The sequence below is a fragment of the Azolla caroliniana genome, unplaced genomic scaffold (assembly GCF_043228905.1).
Source record: "Azolla caroliniana isolate FFs.n. ecotype wild unplaced genomic scaffold, voAzoCaro1.0.p SCAF_5, whole genome shotgun sequence".
Lineage (NCBI taxonomy): Eukaryota > Viridiplantae > Streptophyta > Polypodiopsida > Salviniales > Salviniaceae > Azolla > Azolla caroliniana.
The window spans coordinates 1712121-1730234 of record NW_028230440.1 but is presented as its reverse complement, the minus strand read 5'-3'; the positions used below and the strand labels follow the sequence as shown (position 1 = coordinate 1730234).

Below are 18114 nucleotides of genomic sequence, written 5' to 3'. Positions count from 1 at the left end.
GAAACAAAATCATGTTGGTCCACAATTCAATGCCATTTAGGACTTGTTGACACTCACATATTTTGATTGGCCAGATCCTCATCACTGATAAAGAGCAAGTTTTGTCATAATATGTAACATTAACAAAAAGGCAGAACTCATTGTACATATTTGCTTGAATGGTGCATTTTTCTGAGTTGAGCAGTTTAGTTAGATTCTTTGGTACACGCCTAATGGTTGAAGTTCATCAAATGTGTCAACATCCCTAAAGCTACCAATCTCCCGCAGACCAGACCATTGCCTACGTCTCAAAAACTCATGAAATCCATCTTCTGTATAGAATGTCTTCTCTTCAGTGGTCTGTAGAAGCTGCCCACTATCATCCTCACGTGAGCATATCTTGATTGTCACACCTATATAAACCTAGTATTAATTAACATATGTGTGTCATTACATAAAACAAACCTATCTATATCATGTATATGTATGTATGTATGTTTATACGTGTATGTCTGTTGATTTACAGATACAAGGAAAAATCTACCAATTTGCAAAACTGGGATCATCATTTTGACACATTTATCCTGGAAAAACTACTGAGCGCAGAAAATTATCTATACATGTATGTAAATGCACTAAGAATAGAGACATAAATAGTTGCTCACTTCAGACAGATTCAAACAATAATTCTATCCCATCATTGGGACTAAAAACTCGCACTACAGTCTGTCATGCTTCTGGATCCAAGACTTGAGGTGATTTGCTTCAGAAAAAGTCTATCAAAATATATGACTACTCCTTCTGTGCTTCCTTTTAGACTAGAAAAGATGCAAGATTGAAACCCGACTGTCTACTTGGGTGCAAAATTTGCACAATCAATTCAGCAAACTAAAGTTGCAACGAGGCAGACTATCTTGCAAACTTCTAGAACAGTCAATAATATTTAATTAGGAATCAAGATATTCAAATCTATGTCTTCCTCGATAGGAATTGAAACATCCAAGTAGCATGAATAAACCAGTGACTCAGGATAATTGCTTACCTTCATCTAGGTGAAGGGTGTAGATCCCTATAGGCATTTCACGGTCAAAACTTCTTATCACTCCATCACCATCCTCTAGCCAGAATGCACGCTTTGAACGGAGACCAAAACATGACTTAATTGCTTCTTTAATAGCTTCTCCAGTACCATCAATCCCTACCTTCTTTGTCGCATTTCCCCATTTAACAATTATTACCTTCCCCCCATATGTCCTGTCTCCACCTACGTAAGAAACATTGATTTTAAATGCATTTATTTTAATTGCTGTGTCATTAATGATTAAAATATGCCATATATTGTACTACCATTACCAGTAGGATCTCTCCAGCCCCAGTGGTGCAAACCATTTTCAACAACTGTATCACCTGATGGTAATTCTAGTGAGTTCCCTTCTCGATCCAATCTATGTTCAAGGTTGAGTGAAGCTTCCCTTGATGTTGCTGTCATATCAGAAGTCTCAGAACATCAATTTCAGAATGCTACATAAATAAGTTCCCATGCATCCAGATAAAGTTTGTGACTCTACCTTACAAATTAAAAAACAAATCTTTATGGGATTATAACTACATTTGGCAAAGAAAAAGATGAAATGTAATACTTATCAGCCAATATTAGAAATAAAGATGAGGTCGCTCTAGCATACGGCCCAAATTTTCATCATAAATTGACTGGGATTCAAAACGAAGTGATGCATATTGTCATATTGACTACCCAAAATCAAGGGCCCAACCATCTTTAATAGAATGACAAAGGAACCAAGCAGTGAGATACAATGCATTTAAATGACCCAGTAAAAGATTATGATCAGCCTCCAAGAGAGTGAGAAGCTTTGTAAGTGGGGTAGCAGAAACAGTCTAGATTGAGCATAGAAAAGACAAGGTTATTAAGTCATATCATACAATACATGTATGGTATCGATGGAATTTTAAGACTTATATTACATGATAAGATTAAATTAGATCAGAATAGATTTTTTATCACCCACAAGGGAACTGTATAAAAATATCATTTTGTATGTAAATCTTCCTAAGAAAGGAAGTTACTACTTTGTAATGAAAACTCTCTACGTGAAAACAATGCATGCAGATATGTGCTCACCATCCTTCACTAGGTTTTCATTGCATACCTTGCATATCTTCATACTTGGGCGATGATGCCATGATGCTACCTCAACATCTAACAGCAAGTTCGAGGAAGTGTAGGGCTCTCCGAGAGCCGAGGTTCATGGGGATGGTAAGTATCCACTCACTAGGTTTAGGGTTAACAATATACCAAATGTTAAGATTCAATAGGCTAGACAATCATTAAGATTCATTAGAATGAGAACAATGCATGCGTCCATAAATTTGAAAAATAAATCAACATACTCTTTTAGATTCGGTAACATATAAGCATATTTTTGGTAGTTTTCCCTAACAAAAGCCAAATATTATAGGCATTTTTGTTTTTTCAGCTGAGGAAAAATAACATTTTCTGCAACAAGTTCACTCATATTCAAACAGAAGTAAAGGCCATGGGATTTTTATTGAAGGCCATTCTCCCATACACAGAGAATGTAGCTACCTTGGGTCTTTGTGGTAGAGTCTCCTCTGGGTCTTTGTAAGAAGATATTTACTGATTCTATCCTGTCAAATGGTTTGGTTTTCCTTGAGAAGGTTTCTCCACTTTGAAAACCCCTTTCGCCCCATCTTGAAATAAATTTTCTTCAAAGATTCTTATTTTATTTGTATGTGTTAAACAAATCATCAGGTTCTATTCTGGAACGAATCATGGCCCTTATCCCTTCTCCAGCCCATGTCTCAACCTATTTCTTCAGTTCCTCTGGGTCTTCGTTCTCTCTGCAATTCTCTTGTAAATATATGGGATTAGAACAAGATGTTATATGCTGTAACATCGGATATTGAGAATTTTCCAAAAGTGTGGTTATTTAAAGATTTATGTCATACGCGATATAGTTTCTGCCATACCTCAGAATTCTCATTCTGCAAGTCACTTCTAAGGTTAAAACTATGTTAAATGCACATCCATAGTCTTATGAATAGATAAAACGCAAGCAACATAGCCATTAAACATATAAACCACGTGCAATACTATCTCTACCATATTTCAAAATTCTTGTTTCTACTTACAGTCAGTCTCTTTCAGTTGTTACTGACCATGTGAAGAGAAATGTAGCTATTTAGCTATACATTATTTTCCTTTACTCTCCAAAAAAATGTATGCAGATTAACTTCACGAGCAACACTACATCCATCGTAGTTAGAAACACTGTGGATGAATGTGCAACATTTGTTGAAACCATGGCTATAAACTTATAGATTTCAATAAGACACACAACCGTAGCTCTGCTACAACTCAGAAAGCTGTGGTCTTATGAAAGTGTGACATTTGTCTCTACCATAGCCAAAAGATGTATAGAGATTTATATCACGAGGAATACTACATTTGCCGTGCCTAAAAAATCTCGTCCAGAAAAACCATTCAACCCTGTATTTTGTCTGTTTAACAGAATGAGCTTGATCAACAATGGGCGTACATCGAAATCATACACGATCGTTGGACGATGGAGATCGAGGGAAACAATTGTTAAGCCAGCGAGCGCTGATATGGAAGCTTGGCCATGGAGGAGAAGGGACGGAAAGAGCAGTTTACCTGGAGGGGCTTGTTGCTGGTCCATGGGCTGCAGTCTGCGAAGAAGCTATGGCCTTCTCCTTCGGCAGAGATCATCCATGGTTAGACCAGACCAGGTCCAGGCGCTAAACGAGATTCGAACCCGGGTTCACTATTATCGGCTTCTATTTCGCATGAGCTTCTCTTAATTATATTGATGTACATATATGTATAATGTATATCATGTATGTATGTATAGAGTTAAGTGTTACCCAACGTGATGAATGAATGAACCATAATGATGGGCACGTGGATGCATATGTCTCGTCCGTCCGACAGATCCATACTTCCCTTGTCCCGGACATGTCCTCATCATGCCCCACCCTCTTCTACCATCATATTCTCGTTACAAACCTCGGTTTCTAGAGCATCCATCTATCATAAGCATTCATTCTTTAATACTCGCGGATATGCCCTACATGCAAAGGCGACGTTTTTCAAAATAGTGGAACCTTGAAAAGAGCTCAGCAAGATGGCATAATAGAAGAATGATATTCCTTTCCATAGCTAAGGCAACCCGTGGTTGTAGCCAACAATGGAAAAAGAACATGAAAGGGTGTGACAAATGCGTTGGGTTGGGTCGGCCAACAGAACGAAGGCGTGTGCCGGTAACTATTCCTTTCCATATATCTTGGTCTCGTCGTGAAAGTAAAAAGATGTTGTGCAATTAATATTGCAAAATCCATGGTACGCATGACCTATGTCATGCTAAGGATAGACATAGTGGTAGTGTATAGCCTATATCACGCTAGAGTAATCGTGATGGTAGTGGAAAACTTGCATTGTGCAATGAAGGTAGTAGGGGAAAGGGATAGTGCCATTTGAGGTCATTGCCCCTTTCCTGGATTAACATTCCCCGTAGACCTACTTTCGGCACTCTTGGAGCTTGGTTTCAAAAAGTCTTTATGGGATAATGCAGTTTGACAATTTATTAAAAGATGCCCATGGACACTTGGGGAAACTAGCCTCCAATGTAGATAATACTCTTATTAAAATAACAAACAACATTTATAGAATGCATTTACATGCTTCAACAATGTCTTCATATTACCTCATCGAGTACACCACGTAACTCAATAATAACAAGTAATGTATTAACACAATCCATCAATGTGCCATGGAGCATAGTCTTTATTAAACATGCATGCATCAAACATGTCACCTCACTACATAACACACTCATAAGGATTTTATTTTCTAGCAACATCCATTGGTGGAAACAAGTCAAAAAGGTATTCGAATAAATTGTTGCATTGTAAGGAATATTTAGTCTATAGCAATATATACTAGTGTCTTGCTACAAAAAGAATTGCTTTGGTCACTTTGTAGGAGGTGCTGACAGGAAGAAACCCTTATTAATCTACTTTGCATTTATCGCCTTAAAGTGCCTTCCTTGTAGCACCCTTGCACCAACTAACCCATAAGCTACATCTGTGGTTCAATTTCCTTGATACTTTCAAAAGTACTTTGACTCATTGGGTTTTACCACACACCTTAAGCACTTTTCAAGCGTTTTGGCACAGGTCCAATAATTGCCTCTATGGACATTATCAACTCTTCACAATCAACATAATATTGGGTAAATGTTTGGGTGTCGTTTGACGCATATCTTATTACCCTACTTAGGAGAAGGTGTTGCTATTTGTCACAACATGTTATTTGTAGTCTAAAACGTAAAGGAGCATTGTCTTTAAACTATGAAGGAAGTACGAGCTTTATAAGAGAGAAACTTTCCAATTTTTTATGTACTACCTTGAGTACGTTATTTGTTTGCAGTGTATGAATATAGATAAGAAAACAATTGTCTCACGGCTAGGTCAAGCCTTTCTAAGGTCATAATGGTGCGACCTTATTGTTGTCTCATTGCTTTTATTGCATCAACGTTTACTAGCAAAGTAAAAAAAGGTTACACACTCTATGTTGAAAGATGCATCAAAGTAAAAGAAAAGTTAGATCCTTAACTTGATTGCTAATTTCTAGTAATTTATAGTAATCATTGATTCAAATAAACCGTCCAAGGAGAATACATATCAATCCTAGGAACTTTTATTTATTGGAGCTCTTATTTCTGAAGAGGGACGAGGGATTGCATCTAACAAAAATTATTCCACCGATGGACGAAGCTTTATGCCATAGGTGATGCAATATGCTTATTTTGATCATGACAACCTTTGTCTTCAAATTGGACGAATAGAGTATTTATATGGTCAAAATCTCAATCTCAAAATGATTTGAAAGGATGGAAATATTGGGTGCGGGCAAGCAAATTCAAGAGTTGTTTCCCACCTAGATTATTGAGAAGGCAACAAGCAAGGCAATTTCATGTGTCGTGTTTTTGTGGAAAGATTCCGCGGGGAGGGAGATGCGTGATGCGATGTTTCCTAGTTTTCTTGAATGCGAAAGATGACTGCATTTATAGGAGCATTGATGATAGCAAAGGACATGACAAGTATGAATGAAGAAGCAAGGAGGGTGTGTGCCGAGGTTGATAGATAGAGATGGATGTCTTGTTAATGACCGCGAGAGACAGATTGCGATCTATGAGGGGTTGGAGCCCATGACAAGGAAAGGATCGGACGAACGTATCGTTCACTCATGGATCCCGATTCCTAGCAAAACAAACTTCAAAACCCGATGGCCATAACTCAAAAGAGGTATTGGACCCCATAAACCATGACTCCAAACCTATGGCAATATATATGTATGTACATATACATATACATACATGGATAGCCATAGCCATATATGTATGCATAATCATAGATAGATAGACCGAGATATATGCATAATGTAAAAAATAATTAAAGCTTCGCATGGATAAAAATAAATAAATCTGTGTCGGTAAATATATGTGTGATGTGACTGACACATACATACACACACATACATACATAGATACATACATTCATACATACATACATACATACATACATAATATGTACATATACAGACACACACACACACATCATGCAAAGTAATTGGCTTTAATTAATGATGGATGTGATGTATATATATGTATGTATACATGGATAGTGATGGCAGTTAATGCTTCTGCTGTCACCATCTCACCTAACCCTAACCCTAACACCGCCACCACCACACCCCCTCCATTTAACAATACAGGAAATCCTACATGGAGGGGTGCAATGATTCCATCTCCATCTCCATCTTCATGCACTCTCAATCTCTCATCTCAGGCTTGGCTGCTTCCATCAAGCTCTGTCTGGTACTGCTCTGTTTCTTGCTTCTTGCAGGGCTAGAGATAGCAAGCTCCATCGCTAGTCCTGTAGCGAGTAGTAAGTAATTACATACTCTGTTTTTTAACCAGCTTCTTGCAAACCTAGGAAGGAAGTAGCTTGCTTCCATTGCTATACATATTTGGCTGTAGCTAGCTAACCAGCCATGGAGACGCCGTCCATGCACGTGCTTCCCAGCACCATCCTCAGGCTCCTTCCATTGCTCCTCCTGCTGTGGAGCTGCTGCTTCTGTTCATCATCATCATCATCATCATCATCATCATCATCCCTGGCTCTGTCTGCTCCATCCCAGACAGAGGAAGGAGGAGGAGGAGGAGGAAACGATGAGAAGGAGAGTAGTAGTGAGCCCCTGGTTCCTGCTATGTTTGTGTTCGGTGACTCGCTCGTCGACGACGGCAACAACAACTTCATACCTTCGCTCGCCCGCTCCAACTTCGCCCCTTACGGCATTGATTTCCCGCTGGGCCCAACAGGAAGGTTCTGCAATGGACGGACAGTCCTCGATCTCGTGGGTAAGTCTCAGGCTTCAGCTAAGTATGATTCATCATTCATGGCGTACTAAAACAGTAGACAGAAACAAAGAATCCATAGCTATGCCGTTGACAATGTGGTTTGTGGCGACTGTTTTCTCAGTCTTAACAATCCCGTTTTTCTGTTAGTGAACGAGAACTGAATCTGTGGTATGGTTTCTTCTTCTTCTTCTTCTTCTTCTTCTTCTTCTTGGATTTTGAAAGGTGAAATGCTTGGGCTTCCATTTGTACCTGCATATCTCAATCCTCAGTCGCATGGCAATGCAATCCTGCGAGGTGTCAACTACGCCTCTGGCGCCGGTGGTATCTTAGATTCATCTGGAAAGAACTACGTATGTTCCTCACCTCCTGTTTCTCTCTCTCTCTCTCTCTCAATCTCAATCTCAATCTCGAGTCCTCATTTGAAGCCTAGGACTTCACAACACATGACTATGGTGCGTTCTTTTCCTGCAGATTTCGCGGCTTTCATTCGACACCCAGATCGAGAACTTCAAAGATACAATGCAAGAGCTGTCTGGGCTTGTCGGTCAGGGTGCACCGCTCACTGATTATGTATCCAAATCCCTGTTTGCGATTGTATTTGGGAGCAACGACTATCTGAACAACTACCTCATCAATTCCACCGGATACAGCCAACAGTATACCCCAGATGCCTACAAGCTCTTTGTAGCCCAGAAATTCGCCAAGCAACTTATGGTAATCAGATCGGAATGTCTCATTCCCCTATTGTTGGGTTCTTAGATTTGTTTGTTATCTGCTTGGAAACATACCTATATGTGTTGTTTGTGTCCCCATTGTTATGCATTGATAGGCATTGTATGGATTGGGAGCAAGGAGATTCTTGATATCTGGTGTGGGTCCATTGGGTTGCATTCCGAACCAACTGGCCACGAAGAGTAAGGACGGAGGCTGCGTGGGTTACATCAATGAGCTCATCCAGGGATTCAATGCAGAGGTCGTCCAACTGGTGGGTGAGCTCAATGCCGATCCTCGGCTTAAAGGGGCGACATTCCTCTATGGCAAAGTGTATGAGAAGTTCGAGGACATCCTGCAACACCCATCGAATTACGGTAACTATTCCTTATGATGAAACTGTCATATATATATATATATACCTACATTTAGCCCTGACATGATCTGAATACAGTTTCCTCGAATGTGCGATCCTAACCTTAGAATTGATGTAGCTAATGTCGGGTTCTGGTTATGTATTTGTATGAATCTTGTTTCAGGTTTCACAGAGACCAAATCGGGTTGCTGCGGAGTGGGTAAGTACCGGGGATTGATCACGTGTCTTCCAGGAATTTCCACCCTTTGTCCAGATAGGGACCGCCATGTGTTCTGGGATGCTTTCCACCCAACTGAAGCTACAAACCGGCTCATTGCCTCGGCTGTGTTCCATGGTGGCAGCGGTGAGATTGTCCCCATGAACCTCAGGCAGCTCTTACAGAAATCGCAAGGCTAAAAACTTGGCTCACAAGAGAGACATAACATAATTGGAATCAAGCAAAACTAGAGTAGGAGTTCAAATTGTTTCCTTCTATGGAAACGTCCCAGTTTCCATACAATATCATCCTGATCTTTTTAGATGGATATGAAAGGGCAGACAACATAAGCACTAATTTTATCACAATATCATCATGAAATAGAACTAGGCTATTATTGTTCACCTTGGTAGATCTTACATGCATAATATATGTATATGAGTGAAGGTGGTTCACGGGTTTTGTGGATTATAGATTGATGTGGACAAATTTGTATCCATGCTATCTAAAAAGATCAGGACCTTCCTGCTATTTCCAATGCCAGCCACTATTTTGAGATAATACTATGATATATGTATGTGTTTATGTTTCTTTCAAATCTCATGTCGCCCTTGGTTTTCCTTCATGCTTATGATTATGACTCGAGGCTCATCATGACGCAAAGACAACACGCAAAAAGTTTAAATCTATACAATCAATGAGTGTAGTACACACACAATGCGGTGGCATGTGAAATAAATGAAGCAGCCGGATTAATATTTATTGCACTCTTTGCCCAGAAGCTGGTCATTGGTTACTTTTCTTTCCTATTCAAAGCATGTACTACTACATCTCTAGGTTACATTCAGGGATAAAATGGTGCAAGTAAAGCTCTCTCTAAATATAGTTTGATACCTCAGAGAAGGGGAATCGATATATGATACCTTTTTTGGTTGATTAAATGGTAGGGAATACGCACATGTGGAGCTATGTTGACACATACATGTACTGGTGTTAAGATAATGACATGAATTAATCTGCTCTTCAGGACCAGTGAAACCAAAAGTTAGGTGTCACACATCACCTATTCCTTCCTCTTCCAAGCAGCATTGTTTTCACAGGAATCCAATGATTATATGCGTGGTACAAGCATTGAATATGGAAGATTAAAATTTGTTTCAGGCTAGGAACGGACCATGCAAAGCTTCTATTTCCAATGGTACCGTACCATCTGAGTTATTTTCACTGGCTTATATGGGGTATCATCAAAATATGGCACTTATGATCTAAAAAGAAATCACAATGTATGTTCGAAACGTCACATATAATTAGTAGACAGGGATATCATGATGATGCAAATAGTAAAACAGTGCACTAATGAGTGTACTGTATAGGACTGGAACATGCATGTGGATCGGTCTATAGGAGATTGTTGAACTGCAAAATGTGTTAACGTCATTCAAGTGGTGAAAAAAAGGTCAGTGAGATATTTTTTATTTCAGTCCTGCAGACTATGTCAAGCATTTTAGTTTTCTCGGCACATTCCTTGAAGGTCTTTGTGTGCTGCTGTGGCATAAACAAATCTATGCTAAATCCGTATGTAATTCAAATGCTACATACAAATCCATTAAGAATACTGGGTGTGCCAAACATGTATACTTTGACTACTGACTCCCCATAGTTCTTCGGCCAAAACTCTATCTAGATCCTGATTGTCATATTTTTTTAAAGGCAGCATTCTAGTTCGAGACCCTAGAGAACATCGGTGACCTAAACATGTGATCACTATGACTTGATTATAAATAACAATGAATGATAGAAAATGCAATGGGCATGTGTAGTCTGATAAGTGACTTTTTGTTATTGCTTAAGTGACCTGATTTGGAGCCCGTGACTCTTCATCTGGTCTGCTCAAGCTTATTGAAGTGCAGCAAACTAAACTTAGTTCATTAAAAACAAGGGTGCTGACCTAACTTCAGATAAAGATCTGGAGGAAACGGTAGCCTTTGTGAAGGGATTTGTTTCGGTGTTATCAATTGGGTAGGATTTCCGCCTAAAACAGGAAAGAATTTTCTATTACCGGTTTCTAAGGTCAACCACATTGTCGGTTTCATATGAAATTGGATGCGATTCATTATGTTCCACATTGTTACTTCTTGTGTCTCAATTGAGTATTCCCAATTAGTGTAGTCCGTGTGCATCCCCAATTTGCTGATGTGAAAGTGTTTCAATGGACTGATTGGAACTTTCAAAGACGAATTGTTACAATTGCATGATCATAATGTAGCTGACTGATAAGTTATAACTTTGGGTCCTAGCCATAAGGTCTACATGATAGCCAATCTGGAATGAGGTTACCTGAAACTATCATTGCCAACTGAGAGACATGCTTTATTGGAAACCTCAACAGCAGAGAACACGTAGAATCAAATGGGAAAGAGAATTAAGTTTTGAACTGCATGAGTAGACATTGTGTTCAAGATATGAAGGTCATATGAGACATATATATCTCTTGATGAATAAGACTTATAACTCATTGAAATATTCATCAACCAAGGTTTTTCCTTTCAAGCATCAAGGCCCAAGACCGTTCTATTATTCACGGTTTACATGACATTTTCCTTGATTTAGCAAAGAGTAACCTACAAGTTAGTAATTTATTAGTTGCGTTCTTCAATCATAAAAAAAGGACTGGTAAAACAAAATTCTTCTTGTTACATATAAGTAAACACATTTTCCATGGGAGTGTATTCTGGATTGGAACCTCTTAAGGCTTCTATAGATAAGATAATTAAGTTCCCAGGATTCTGATTACTTCTGGGTACATGTTTTCTCATCTAGCATTTCTTTTTTGTTAAAGCAAAGCACTACAATAAATAATATCATTGGAATCCCCAAATTTCTATGACTCTTTACTGGCATAAAAGGAAAAAAAAAAGAATTGAACAAATGAATACAACCTTCTCCAACTTAATACATGTATTTTTATCTCAAACACCAAAACACATTTGAGTGGCGGTCAATACTAGACAATGAGCATGTTATAGATCATCACACTGGATAATAATTTTAAGTTTTTATCAATTGCCTCTTGTGTCTAACACTAATCCCTTCTAATGTCTGTGGATAAGTGAAGCAAAGATAGTCCAATTTTCTATCTTTGACTCACTTTCTCGAAACCGCCCCCAAAACATGTAGCCTTTCCAATTGGAAATGGGTCCTAATGAAGTGAAAACAATTCCCTAGTGAATCAAGGAACACTCAGAAAATTATGAGTAAGGACTCAAATCCCACAGGAAAGTCCAAAATTGAATGTAATAGCATCCACCCATCCCCTTTAAAATTTAAGACCACGATAAAAAATCTCTATCGATTCCTCCAATATTTTTTTGATTTTCCCACATTTCATCACATCACCACACAATTCTTTTGATGCGATTTCTTTTTCTTCTTTTGCTTTGGAGGTTGCAACACAACCCGAATGGCAGCATCAAAGACGGCCTTGACATTCTGCCAAAAACGAACAAGTGCCAAAAAAGTCTTATAGTATGTTAGAATAGACTATGTTCTCAAATCACATCACAATGTTTCACTTGAAAAATTAACACATAAAAGAACATCAATGTTTGAGAGAAACAAACATAGACCTGCTGTGTCTTTGCACTACATTCAATATAGGCAGATGCCCCTATTTGCTTCCGTAGCTCCTCGCCCTAAATGAGTTTGTGAAAAATCTGGTTAGATATCAATGTCCCTTTACCTTTTGAAATTTTAAAGAATTTATTTATATATTCGATGTATAATATAAACATGCTCTTACAAATATAGAAGTAATTGGAATGGCACCCGGATGATCCCTAAAGAAATGTTTATCCTCTCGCAAATCTGTAATCACAATCCAAGACATGGGAAGTTATTATGCATTACAAGGAAGTGTAAATATACTATCAATAACATGCAAAAAAACACCAAAATACATTTACGTTAAGCCACAATCCAAGAAATGGGAAGTTATTATGCATTACAAGGAAGTGTAAATCTACTATCAATAACATGCAAAAAAACACCAAAATACATTTATGTTAAGCCACAATCCAAGAAATGGGAAGTTATTATGCATTACAAGGAAGTGTAAACCTACTATCAATAACATGCAAAAAAACACGAAAATGCATTGCGTTAAGCCACAATAAAAGAAATTGGAAGTTATCATGCGTTACAAGAAAGTGTAAATCTACTATCAATAACATGCAAAAAAACACCAAAATACATTATGTTAACTATTAAGCAAAGAGGGGTTACTCAGGAATGGTTTAGAAAATGTGGGACATTCTGGTAAATTCTCAAAAAGTTAGCAGAGTGTTGGTACTTTCCCCTAAATCTAATGAGAAGCTTGAAAGGTCTGTATTAAGTAAAAATTGACAAGAAGAGGTTTTTTCTTATTTTTTGAGCATACAAAACTAGATACAAATTTAGTTACCAAGTTTCATTATTTCACTTCCTTCATTCAATACTTTTCATTTTCAAGAAACAGAATGCCTCAAGAATAATAACAGAAACATAACTAGGACAGCATAATAACTCAGGACCTGAAAATGCAGTATTATTGTTTAATTTCAAAAATGATGGATAATAAACAATTTCAAAAGAAATTCCAATATTTGAGCATTCCAGATAAACCTGGAGTCTACATGTATATAGTAATAAAAATTTCCTAATGATTTAGGGCTCACCTAGCTTAGTTCCAACAAGGATGATCGGAACTCCAGGGGCATAATGCCTTAGCTCAGGAATCCACTGCACAAAACAAATCCATGATATTCATCTGCTGACTCTATATTCTTTTCTTGAGTACAGATGGTATACATACTAAGAAGTATCACCTTCTTGATCACATTTTCATAACTAGCTTTACTTGTAAGAGAAAAGGCAAGAAGAAAAACATCAGCCCCTCTGTAACTGAGTGGCCGCAACCTGTTGTAATCTTCTTGACCTATAAAAAGAAGAAAAATCAGATAAAATAACAAAATTTATGGAATATGGTCTCATGTCTGCATGAAATAAAGCTGAAATAAATCTTCATTGGTCAGAATGGGTTATCTTATCTTGTAAGCATTACCTGCTGTGTCCCAAAGCCCAAGGTTGACAGTGTTCCCATCAACCGATACATTTGCACTGAAATTATCGAAAACAGTGGGCACATAATCCTAAAACCACATGCAAAGGAAACTGATGTGAACAAAACACAAAAAAACTGATTTCTGTTCAAGACAAATTGCAGCAGTTATGGTGATGGTGTTCACATGGTCATGTTCACGGTGGTGGTATTGGTGTTGATGATAGTGATGTGGAAGTTGATTATGATGATATTCATGTCGGAGATATTCATGTTTATGATGATGGCATTCATGTTGATGATAATCATGTTTATGATGATGATGATGATGATGGCATTCATGTTGACAATAATCATGTTTATGTTGATGATTATGATGATGATGATGATGATGGCATTCATGTTGACGATAATCATGTTTATGATGATGATGATGATGACATGCATGTTCGTTCATGGAGATGATAATGATGGCGCTGATCTTAAATCTCATTTTGATCAATTTCACGCATAATAACAGATTTCACTAGTACGTTATGAGCCACTACTAGCCAGGCCTTACAAACATAAGCTTTCCAAAACAATGCATTTGACTTCATACACACCTGACACCAGCTTATCGCTGGCAGTCTCTGCCAAGGGTTCCAAAACCTAGTAGTCACAACTACATGCGCGGTTCTATTTCCTAATGTTATGTTAGGTATAGTGCCTCTACAGACATGTGGAATACAATCTAAAAATAAAGGAAAACAGAGTGACCACATGGTTGATTTGCTTTCAAAAATAAAATAAGAAATGCAGAGAGAGAGAAGTTACTGTTGGGAAGGTATTGCTGGTGTAGGAGATGAGCATGCACGTCTTGCCCACAGCTCCATCGCCCACAGTCACACACTTGATGAACCTAGAAGCACTCATTGCTTCTGAAAAAGGAGAAGGGAGCAGTAACGTAAATAGCACACAAAAACGCAACAACACAAACACACACACACACACAAGCAAGCAAGCAAGAAAGAAAGACAAAGCCCTAAACCCCGGAACAGGGTTTCTCCTTCCTTTCTGTCTTTCTTTCCTACACTTTTATTTCTTCTTCTTCCTCTTGTTCTGCCTTCTTGCTTCGTTTTCTACATAGTTGCCATGTCGAAGAGCGTCTAAACAGAGGCGAAGAAGATCAGACAGAGGTGCCCAAATAGAAGCAAGGAAAACAGAGTAATTTTCAGGAGGAGATGAGTGAGTGACTCTGTGTGTGTGTGTGTGTGTGTGTGTGTGTGTGTGCAGCCCCCATAGAAGGAAGAAGTTTGAGAGATGGATTCACACTAAGGGGAGGGGGAGCTGCAGAGCACAGCTACTAGAAATAATAGTAGTAATAATAGTAGTAGAAACTAGTTGACACTAATCCAAGAACGTTTTTGTTTAGCCATGGACCAAAAATGGTAGAATTGTATAGAGGTAGATATAGGATCGTGGATTGCACTTCCTACTTCCTCGATTAGGATTGTGGATTGCACTTCCTACTTCCTCGCTTAGGATTGTGGATTATGGATTGCAATGATAGAATTTTGTATAGAGGTAGATTAGGATTTGTGGATTGCAATCGCTACTTCCTCGACCAGGATTGTGGATTGCAATGATAGAATTTTGTATAGAGGTAGGCTAGGATTGTGAATTGCAGTCCCTACTTCCTCGACTAGGATTGTGGATTGCATTTCCTATGTCCTCGCTTAGGATTGTGGATTGCAACATTATATAGAGGTAGATGGGGATTTTTTTCTCAATAAATGTATTGTGAAGTGAGAAAAGGGAGGCTAGGTTCTGACCACGAGGACTCCCCCTTATATGGCCAATCACACTAAGGGATGTAGCATACGTGACTTACACCATCATCGACATCATTGACAAAGACGACCTAAATTTGCCAATCATCTTATGGGGTGGCACTAGCCAGAAGCTCCATGAATACAACCAAGAGGTAGCACGATACACTTCTAGATACTTTGATGATTCTTACTTTTGAACTACTACAAGAGAGAACCTCTTTGTTGCCCTTCTTTGTTGCCCTTGTGGATCTAGATAATTGTGACCAAGTTGATGACAATGACATATGCAACTACAATAAAAACATGACTAAACTTGCACCTTATCAAACACATATTTATCAAGCACATCAATCACTCAACAACTATTCCTCCATTTCACCATGTTTGAAACATTCATTCTCTCATTAATTAGGTTGCAAGTGATCCAACCCTAGTTCGACCCATCTAGTTTACATCACCTTTCCCTCATAAATCACATTACCCGAGTGTGTCCTAGTTGTGTGCCTTTGTTCCTAAATTGTCAACCATGGACTCAATTGACCCTCTTTGTGTCTCCTCCCCCAACCTTAGCCAAATATTTAAGTGTAGTGGTCCAAACCGTTCTTCCAATTCAAACATATTTAGTAATGTTTCATGATAACCCACGTCACTCAACCAAGATGTTCAACCCATCATGCCCATAGGAAAATAGCCATGCAACAGATGGATATGTATGTAGTTGGACATAAAAAGGACACATAAATCAAGAAATGTAAATCCCTAAAACTATAGGATAGTTAATTAGGGGCATAGAGTGTAAATAATAAGAAGCATATTTTGGGAATCTGAAGATGTAGGCTTACAATATTGGGATTGTAGTGCAAGGCCACGAGTCACATTGTACGAAGGAGATAGGCGAGAAAAGGAGTGGTTTCATGGGGCCTCATCATTTTCCAAGAATCCACATACTAGGACCATCGATATTGCGCTCCAACATTATTTATCACCATGGCATCACTTTGTCAAGAGTTCCATTTCCAATGCCATTTGCTAAAGTTATCCACGTTGCTTCCCATGATTGAGCACAAACATAGATTGTTTAATCATTGTTGCATAGATTATATCGAGTGTCAACATGTAATTATAATTGAGGGCATGATAGATGCAACTAGAGATCTAGCTCATTGGCTCCTAAATGAATACAAATAGATGCAATTAAGGAACATGAGACCCAAAGCTAACCTTAAAATAGTGTCTTAGGTTCCAATAGTATACTGGCTTGTAACCACAATGGGTAACCCCTCTACTTGATTAACTCAACCGCACTCTCCATTGACCATACATAAGAGGGTAGTTGGCACTTCTTTAAACCAAAAATATCTTGTTGAAAAAACGAGTGTCTCTTGGAGAGTGTGATCTTTTTCGAACAAAGATATGTGCAAATAATATACTTGTTAAGATGTAGCTTGTTCACTTGCAAAATTCAAAGCTTTATTTGCATGACGAGGCATTGAGAAGACGAAGCATCACACCACTAACATTATCGACAATCTCAATTCAATAAAGCTTCCTTGAACAATTTTGCTATTTGCTAGACTCCTTTAAAACAACAACGTGAGAGCTTGTACACTTAAACAACTTTGATGATATTAGGGCAATGCGCGTCAAAGAAAGGCATGCCATGAGAAAAGTAAGCATAAGATTCCAATGAAACTCCCATGTGGGATATGAGAGGTGGGAAACAATCTCTTTTACTCAAGAAATCTAAATTACATTTACAATATAAATTTCTTAGATTTGATTATGGATACGATTTGCTTGCTTTTGAAAGGACATATGCTTTTCTAAAGATGTTTTGGTTCATTGGGGGATCTCTTTGAGTACGTTTGAGGAGGTTTCCTTTGCATGCTGCCATGAGACATGGAAAAGGACTCTTGCCTTTAAAAAGCATGGCATAAAATCCTAAGAAATCCAGGTACTACTTTTCCGTAGCAAAAGAAAATATCTATTTACACTCGGGAAAACGTAAAATTCATAAAAGAACCCAACTTTTTTGTACTCGATGAAGCTAAAAGCCAAGCCTTCTGTACTCCATGACAGCTCGATATCAATTTGACATCTGAATACAGTCAGTCATGAAGGACCCTAGGAGACAATACATATCTCAAAAGTTATGATATACTCATTTGATTATGTGACGACTCTCAAGTTCCAGTGCCATGATTTACTCATTTGATTATCTAATCATTTACTCATTTGATTATCTAATCACTCTCAAAATGCTTTTATGTCGGTGTAATTTACCAATAAAAAGCAGAGGATAAAAGAACAAACCACGGACTTTAATGTTGGCAATGTGCAACTTGAGACAAGCTAGTAATAATAATTGACAATGCCCTATGTTTCGATAACCTTGTGGTCATCGCTTACTCTCATAACTTTTACGCATAATGAGCATAGAACCAAACACGAGGTACAAAAAA

General features: G+C 38.2%; 3 protein-coding genes across 5 annotated transcripts; 1 reads left to right on the top strand and 2 right to left on the bottom strand.

The window, feature by feature from the left end:
- Nucleotides 1–3823, bottom strand: LOC147863551 (trihelix transcription factor GT-1-like). 3 transcript variants are annotated; one of them, XM_087320205.1, is made up of 5 exons: nucleotides 3674–3823; nucleotides 2148–2269; nucleotides 1327–1461; nucleotides 1022–1243; nucleotides 1–392 (listed from the first exon to the last, which is right to left on the bottom strand). In XM_087320205.1, exons 2-5 carry the CDS (start codon nucleotides 2179–2181, stop codon nucleotides 190–192), a joined length of 594 nt encoding a protein of 197 aa, XP_087176331.1. In that variant the 5' UTR covers nucleotides 2182–2269; nucleotides 3674–3823; the 3' UTR covers nucleotides 1–189. The 3 variants fall into 3 exon arrangements, with proteins under 3 accessions (XP_087176331.1, XP_087176332.1, XP_087176333.1); XM_087320206.1 differs by having other exon boundaries at nucleotides 1333–1461; XM_087320207.1 differs by lacking the exon at nucleotides 2148–2269 and having other exon boundaries at nucleotides 3674–3818.
- Nucleotides 3824–7217: 3394 nt separating this feature from the next.
- LOC147863550 (GDSL esterase/lipase At5g08460-like) lies at nucleotides 7218–9111 on the top strand. Its single transcript, XM_087320397.1, has 5 exons — nucleotides 7218–7460; nucleotides 7683–7810; nucleotides 7932–8174; nucleotides 8290–8548; nucleotides 8711–9111. Exons 1-5 carry the CDS (start codon nucleotides 7310–7312, stop codon nucleotides 8941–8943), a joined length of 1014 nt encoding a protein of 337 aa, XP_087176523.1. The 5' UTR covers nucleotides 7218–7309; the 3' UTR covers nucleotides 8944–9111.
- Nucleotides 9112–11679: 2568 nt separating this feature from the next.
- On the bottom strand, nucleotides 11680–15081 carry LOC147863549 (rac-like GTP-binding protein 5). The gene is made up of 7 exons (XM_087319819.1): nucleotides 14655–15081; nucleotides 13842–13929; nucleotides 13606–13715; nucleotides 13456–13519; nucleotides 12543–12607; nucleotides 12370–12435; nucleotides 11680–12232 (listed from the first exon to the last, which is right to left on the bottom strand). Exons 1-7 carry the CDS (start codon nucleotides 14751–14753, stop codon nucleotides 12131–12133), a joined length of 594 nt encoding a protein of 197 aa, XP_087175945.1. The 5' UTR covers nucleotides 14754–15081; the 3' UTR covers nucleotides 11680–12130.
- Between the last annotated feature and the right edge of the window lie 3033 nt (nucleotides 15082–18114).

Excerpts from the sequence above, each read along its gene's own strand:
- LOC147863549 (XM_087319819.1), bottom strand. The coding sequence starts at position 14,753 with ATGAGTGCTTCTAGGTTCATCAAGTGTGTGACTGTGGGCGATGGAGCT. Across the intron at positions 13,520-13,605 it reads ATGAAAATGTGATCAAGAAG|TGGATTCCTGAGCTAAGGCA; the intron begins GTGATACTTCTT and ends TGTTTTGTGCAG. Across the intron at positions 12,436-12,542 it reads TTCCAATTACTTCTATATTT|GGCGAGGAGCTACGGAAGCA; the intron begins GTAAGAGCATGT and ends AAACTCATTTAG.
- LOC147863551 (XM_087320205.1), bottom strand. The coding sequence starts at position 2,181 with ATGGCATCATCGCCCAAGTATGAAGATATGCAAG. Across the intron at positions 1,244-1,326 it reads GAGAGATCCTACTGGTAATG|GTGGAGACAGGACATATGGG; the intron begins GTAGTACAATAT and ends TTTCTTACGTAG. Across the intron at positions 393-1,021 it reads CACCCTTCACCTAGATGAAG|GTGTGACAATCAAGATATGC; the intron begins GTAAGCAATTAT and ends AGGTTTATATAG.
- LOC147863550 (XM_087320397.1), top strand. The coding sequence starts at position 7,310 with ATGTTTGTGTTCGGTGACTCGCTCGTCGACGACGGCAACAACAACTTC. Across the intron at positions 8,175-8,289 it reads AATTCGCCAAGCAACTTATG|GCATTGTATGGATTGGGAGC; the intron begins GTAATCAGATCG and ends ATGCATTGATAG. Across the intron at positions 8,549-8,710 it reads GCAACACCCATCGAATTACG|GTTTCACAGAGACCAAATCG; the intron begins GTAACTATTCCT and ends ATCTTGTTTCAG.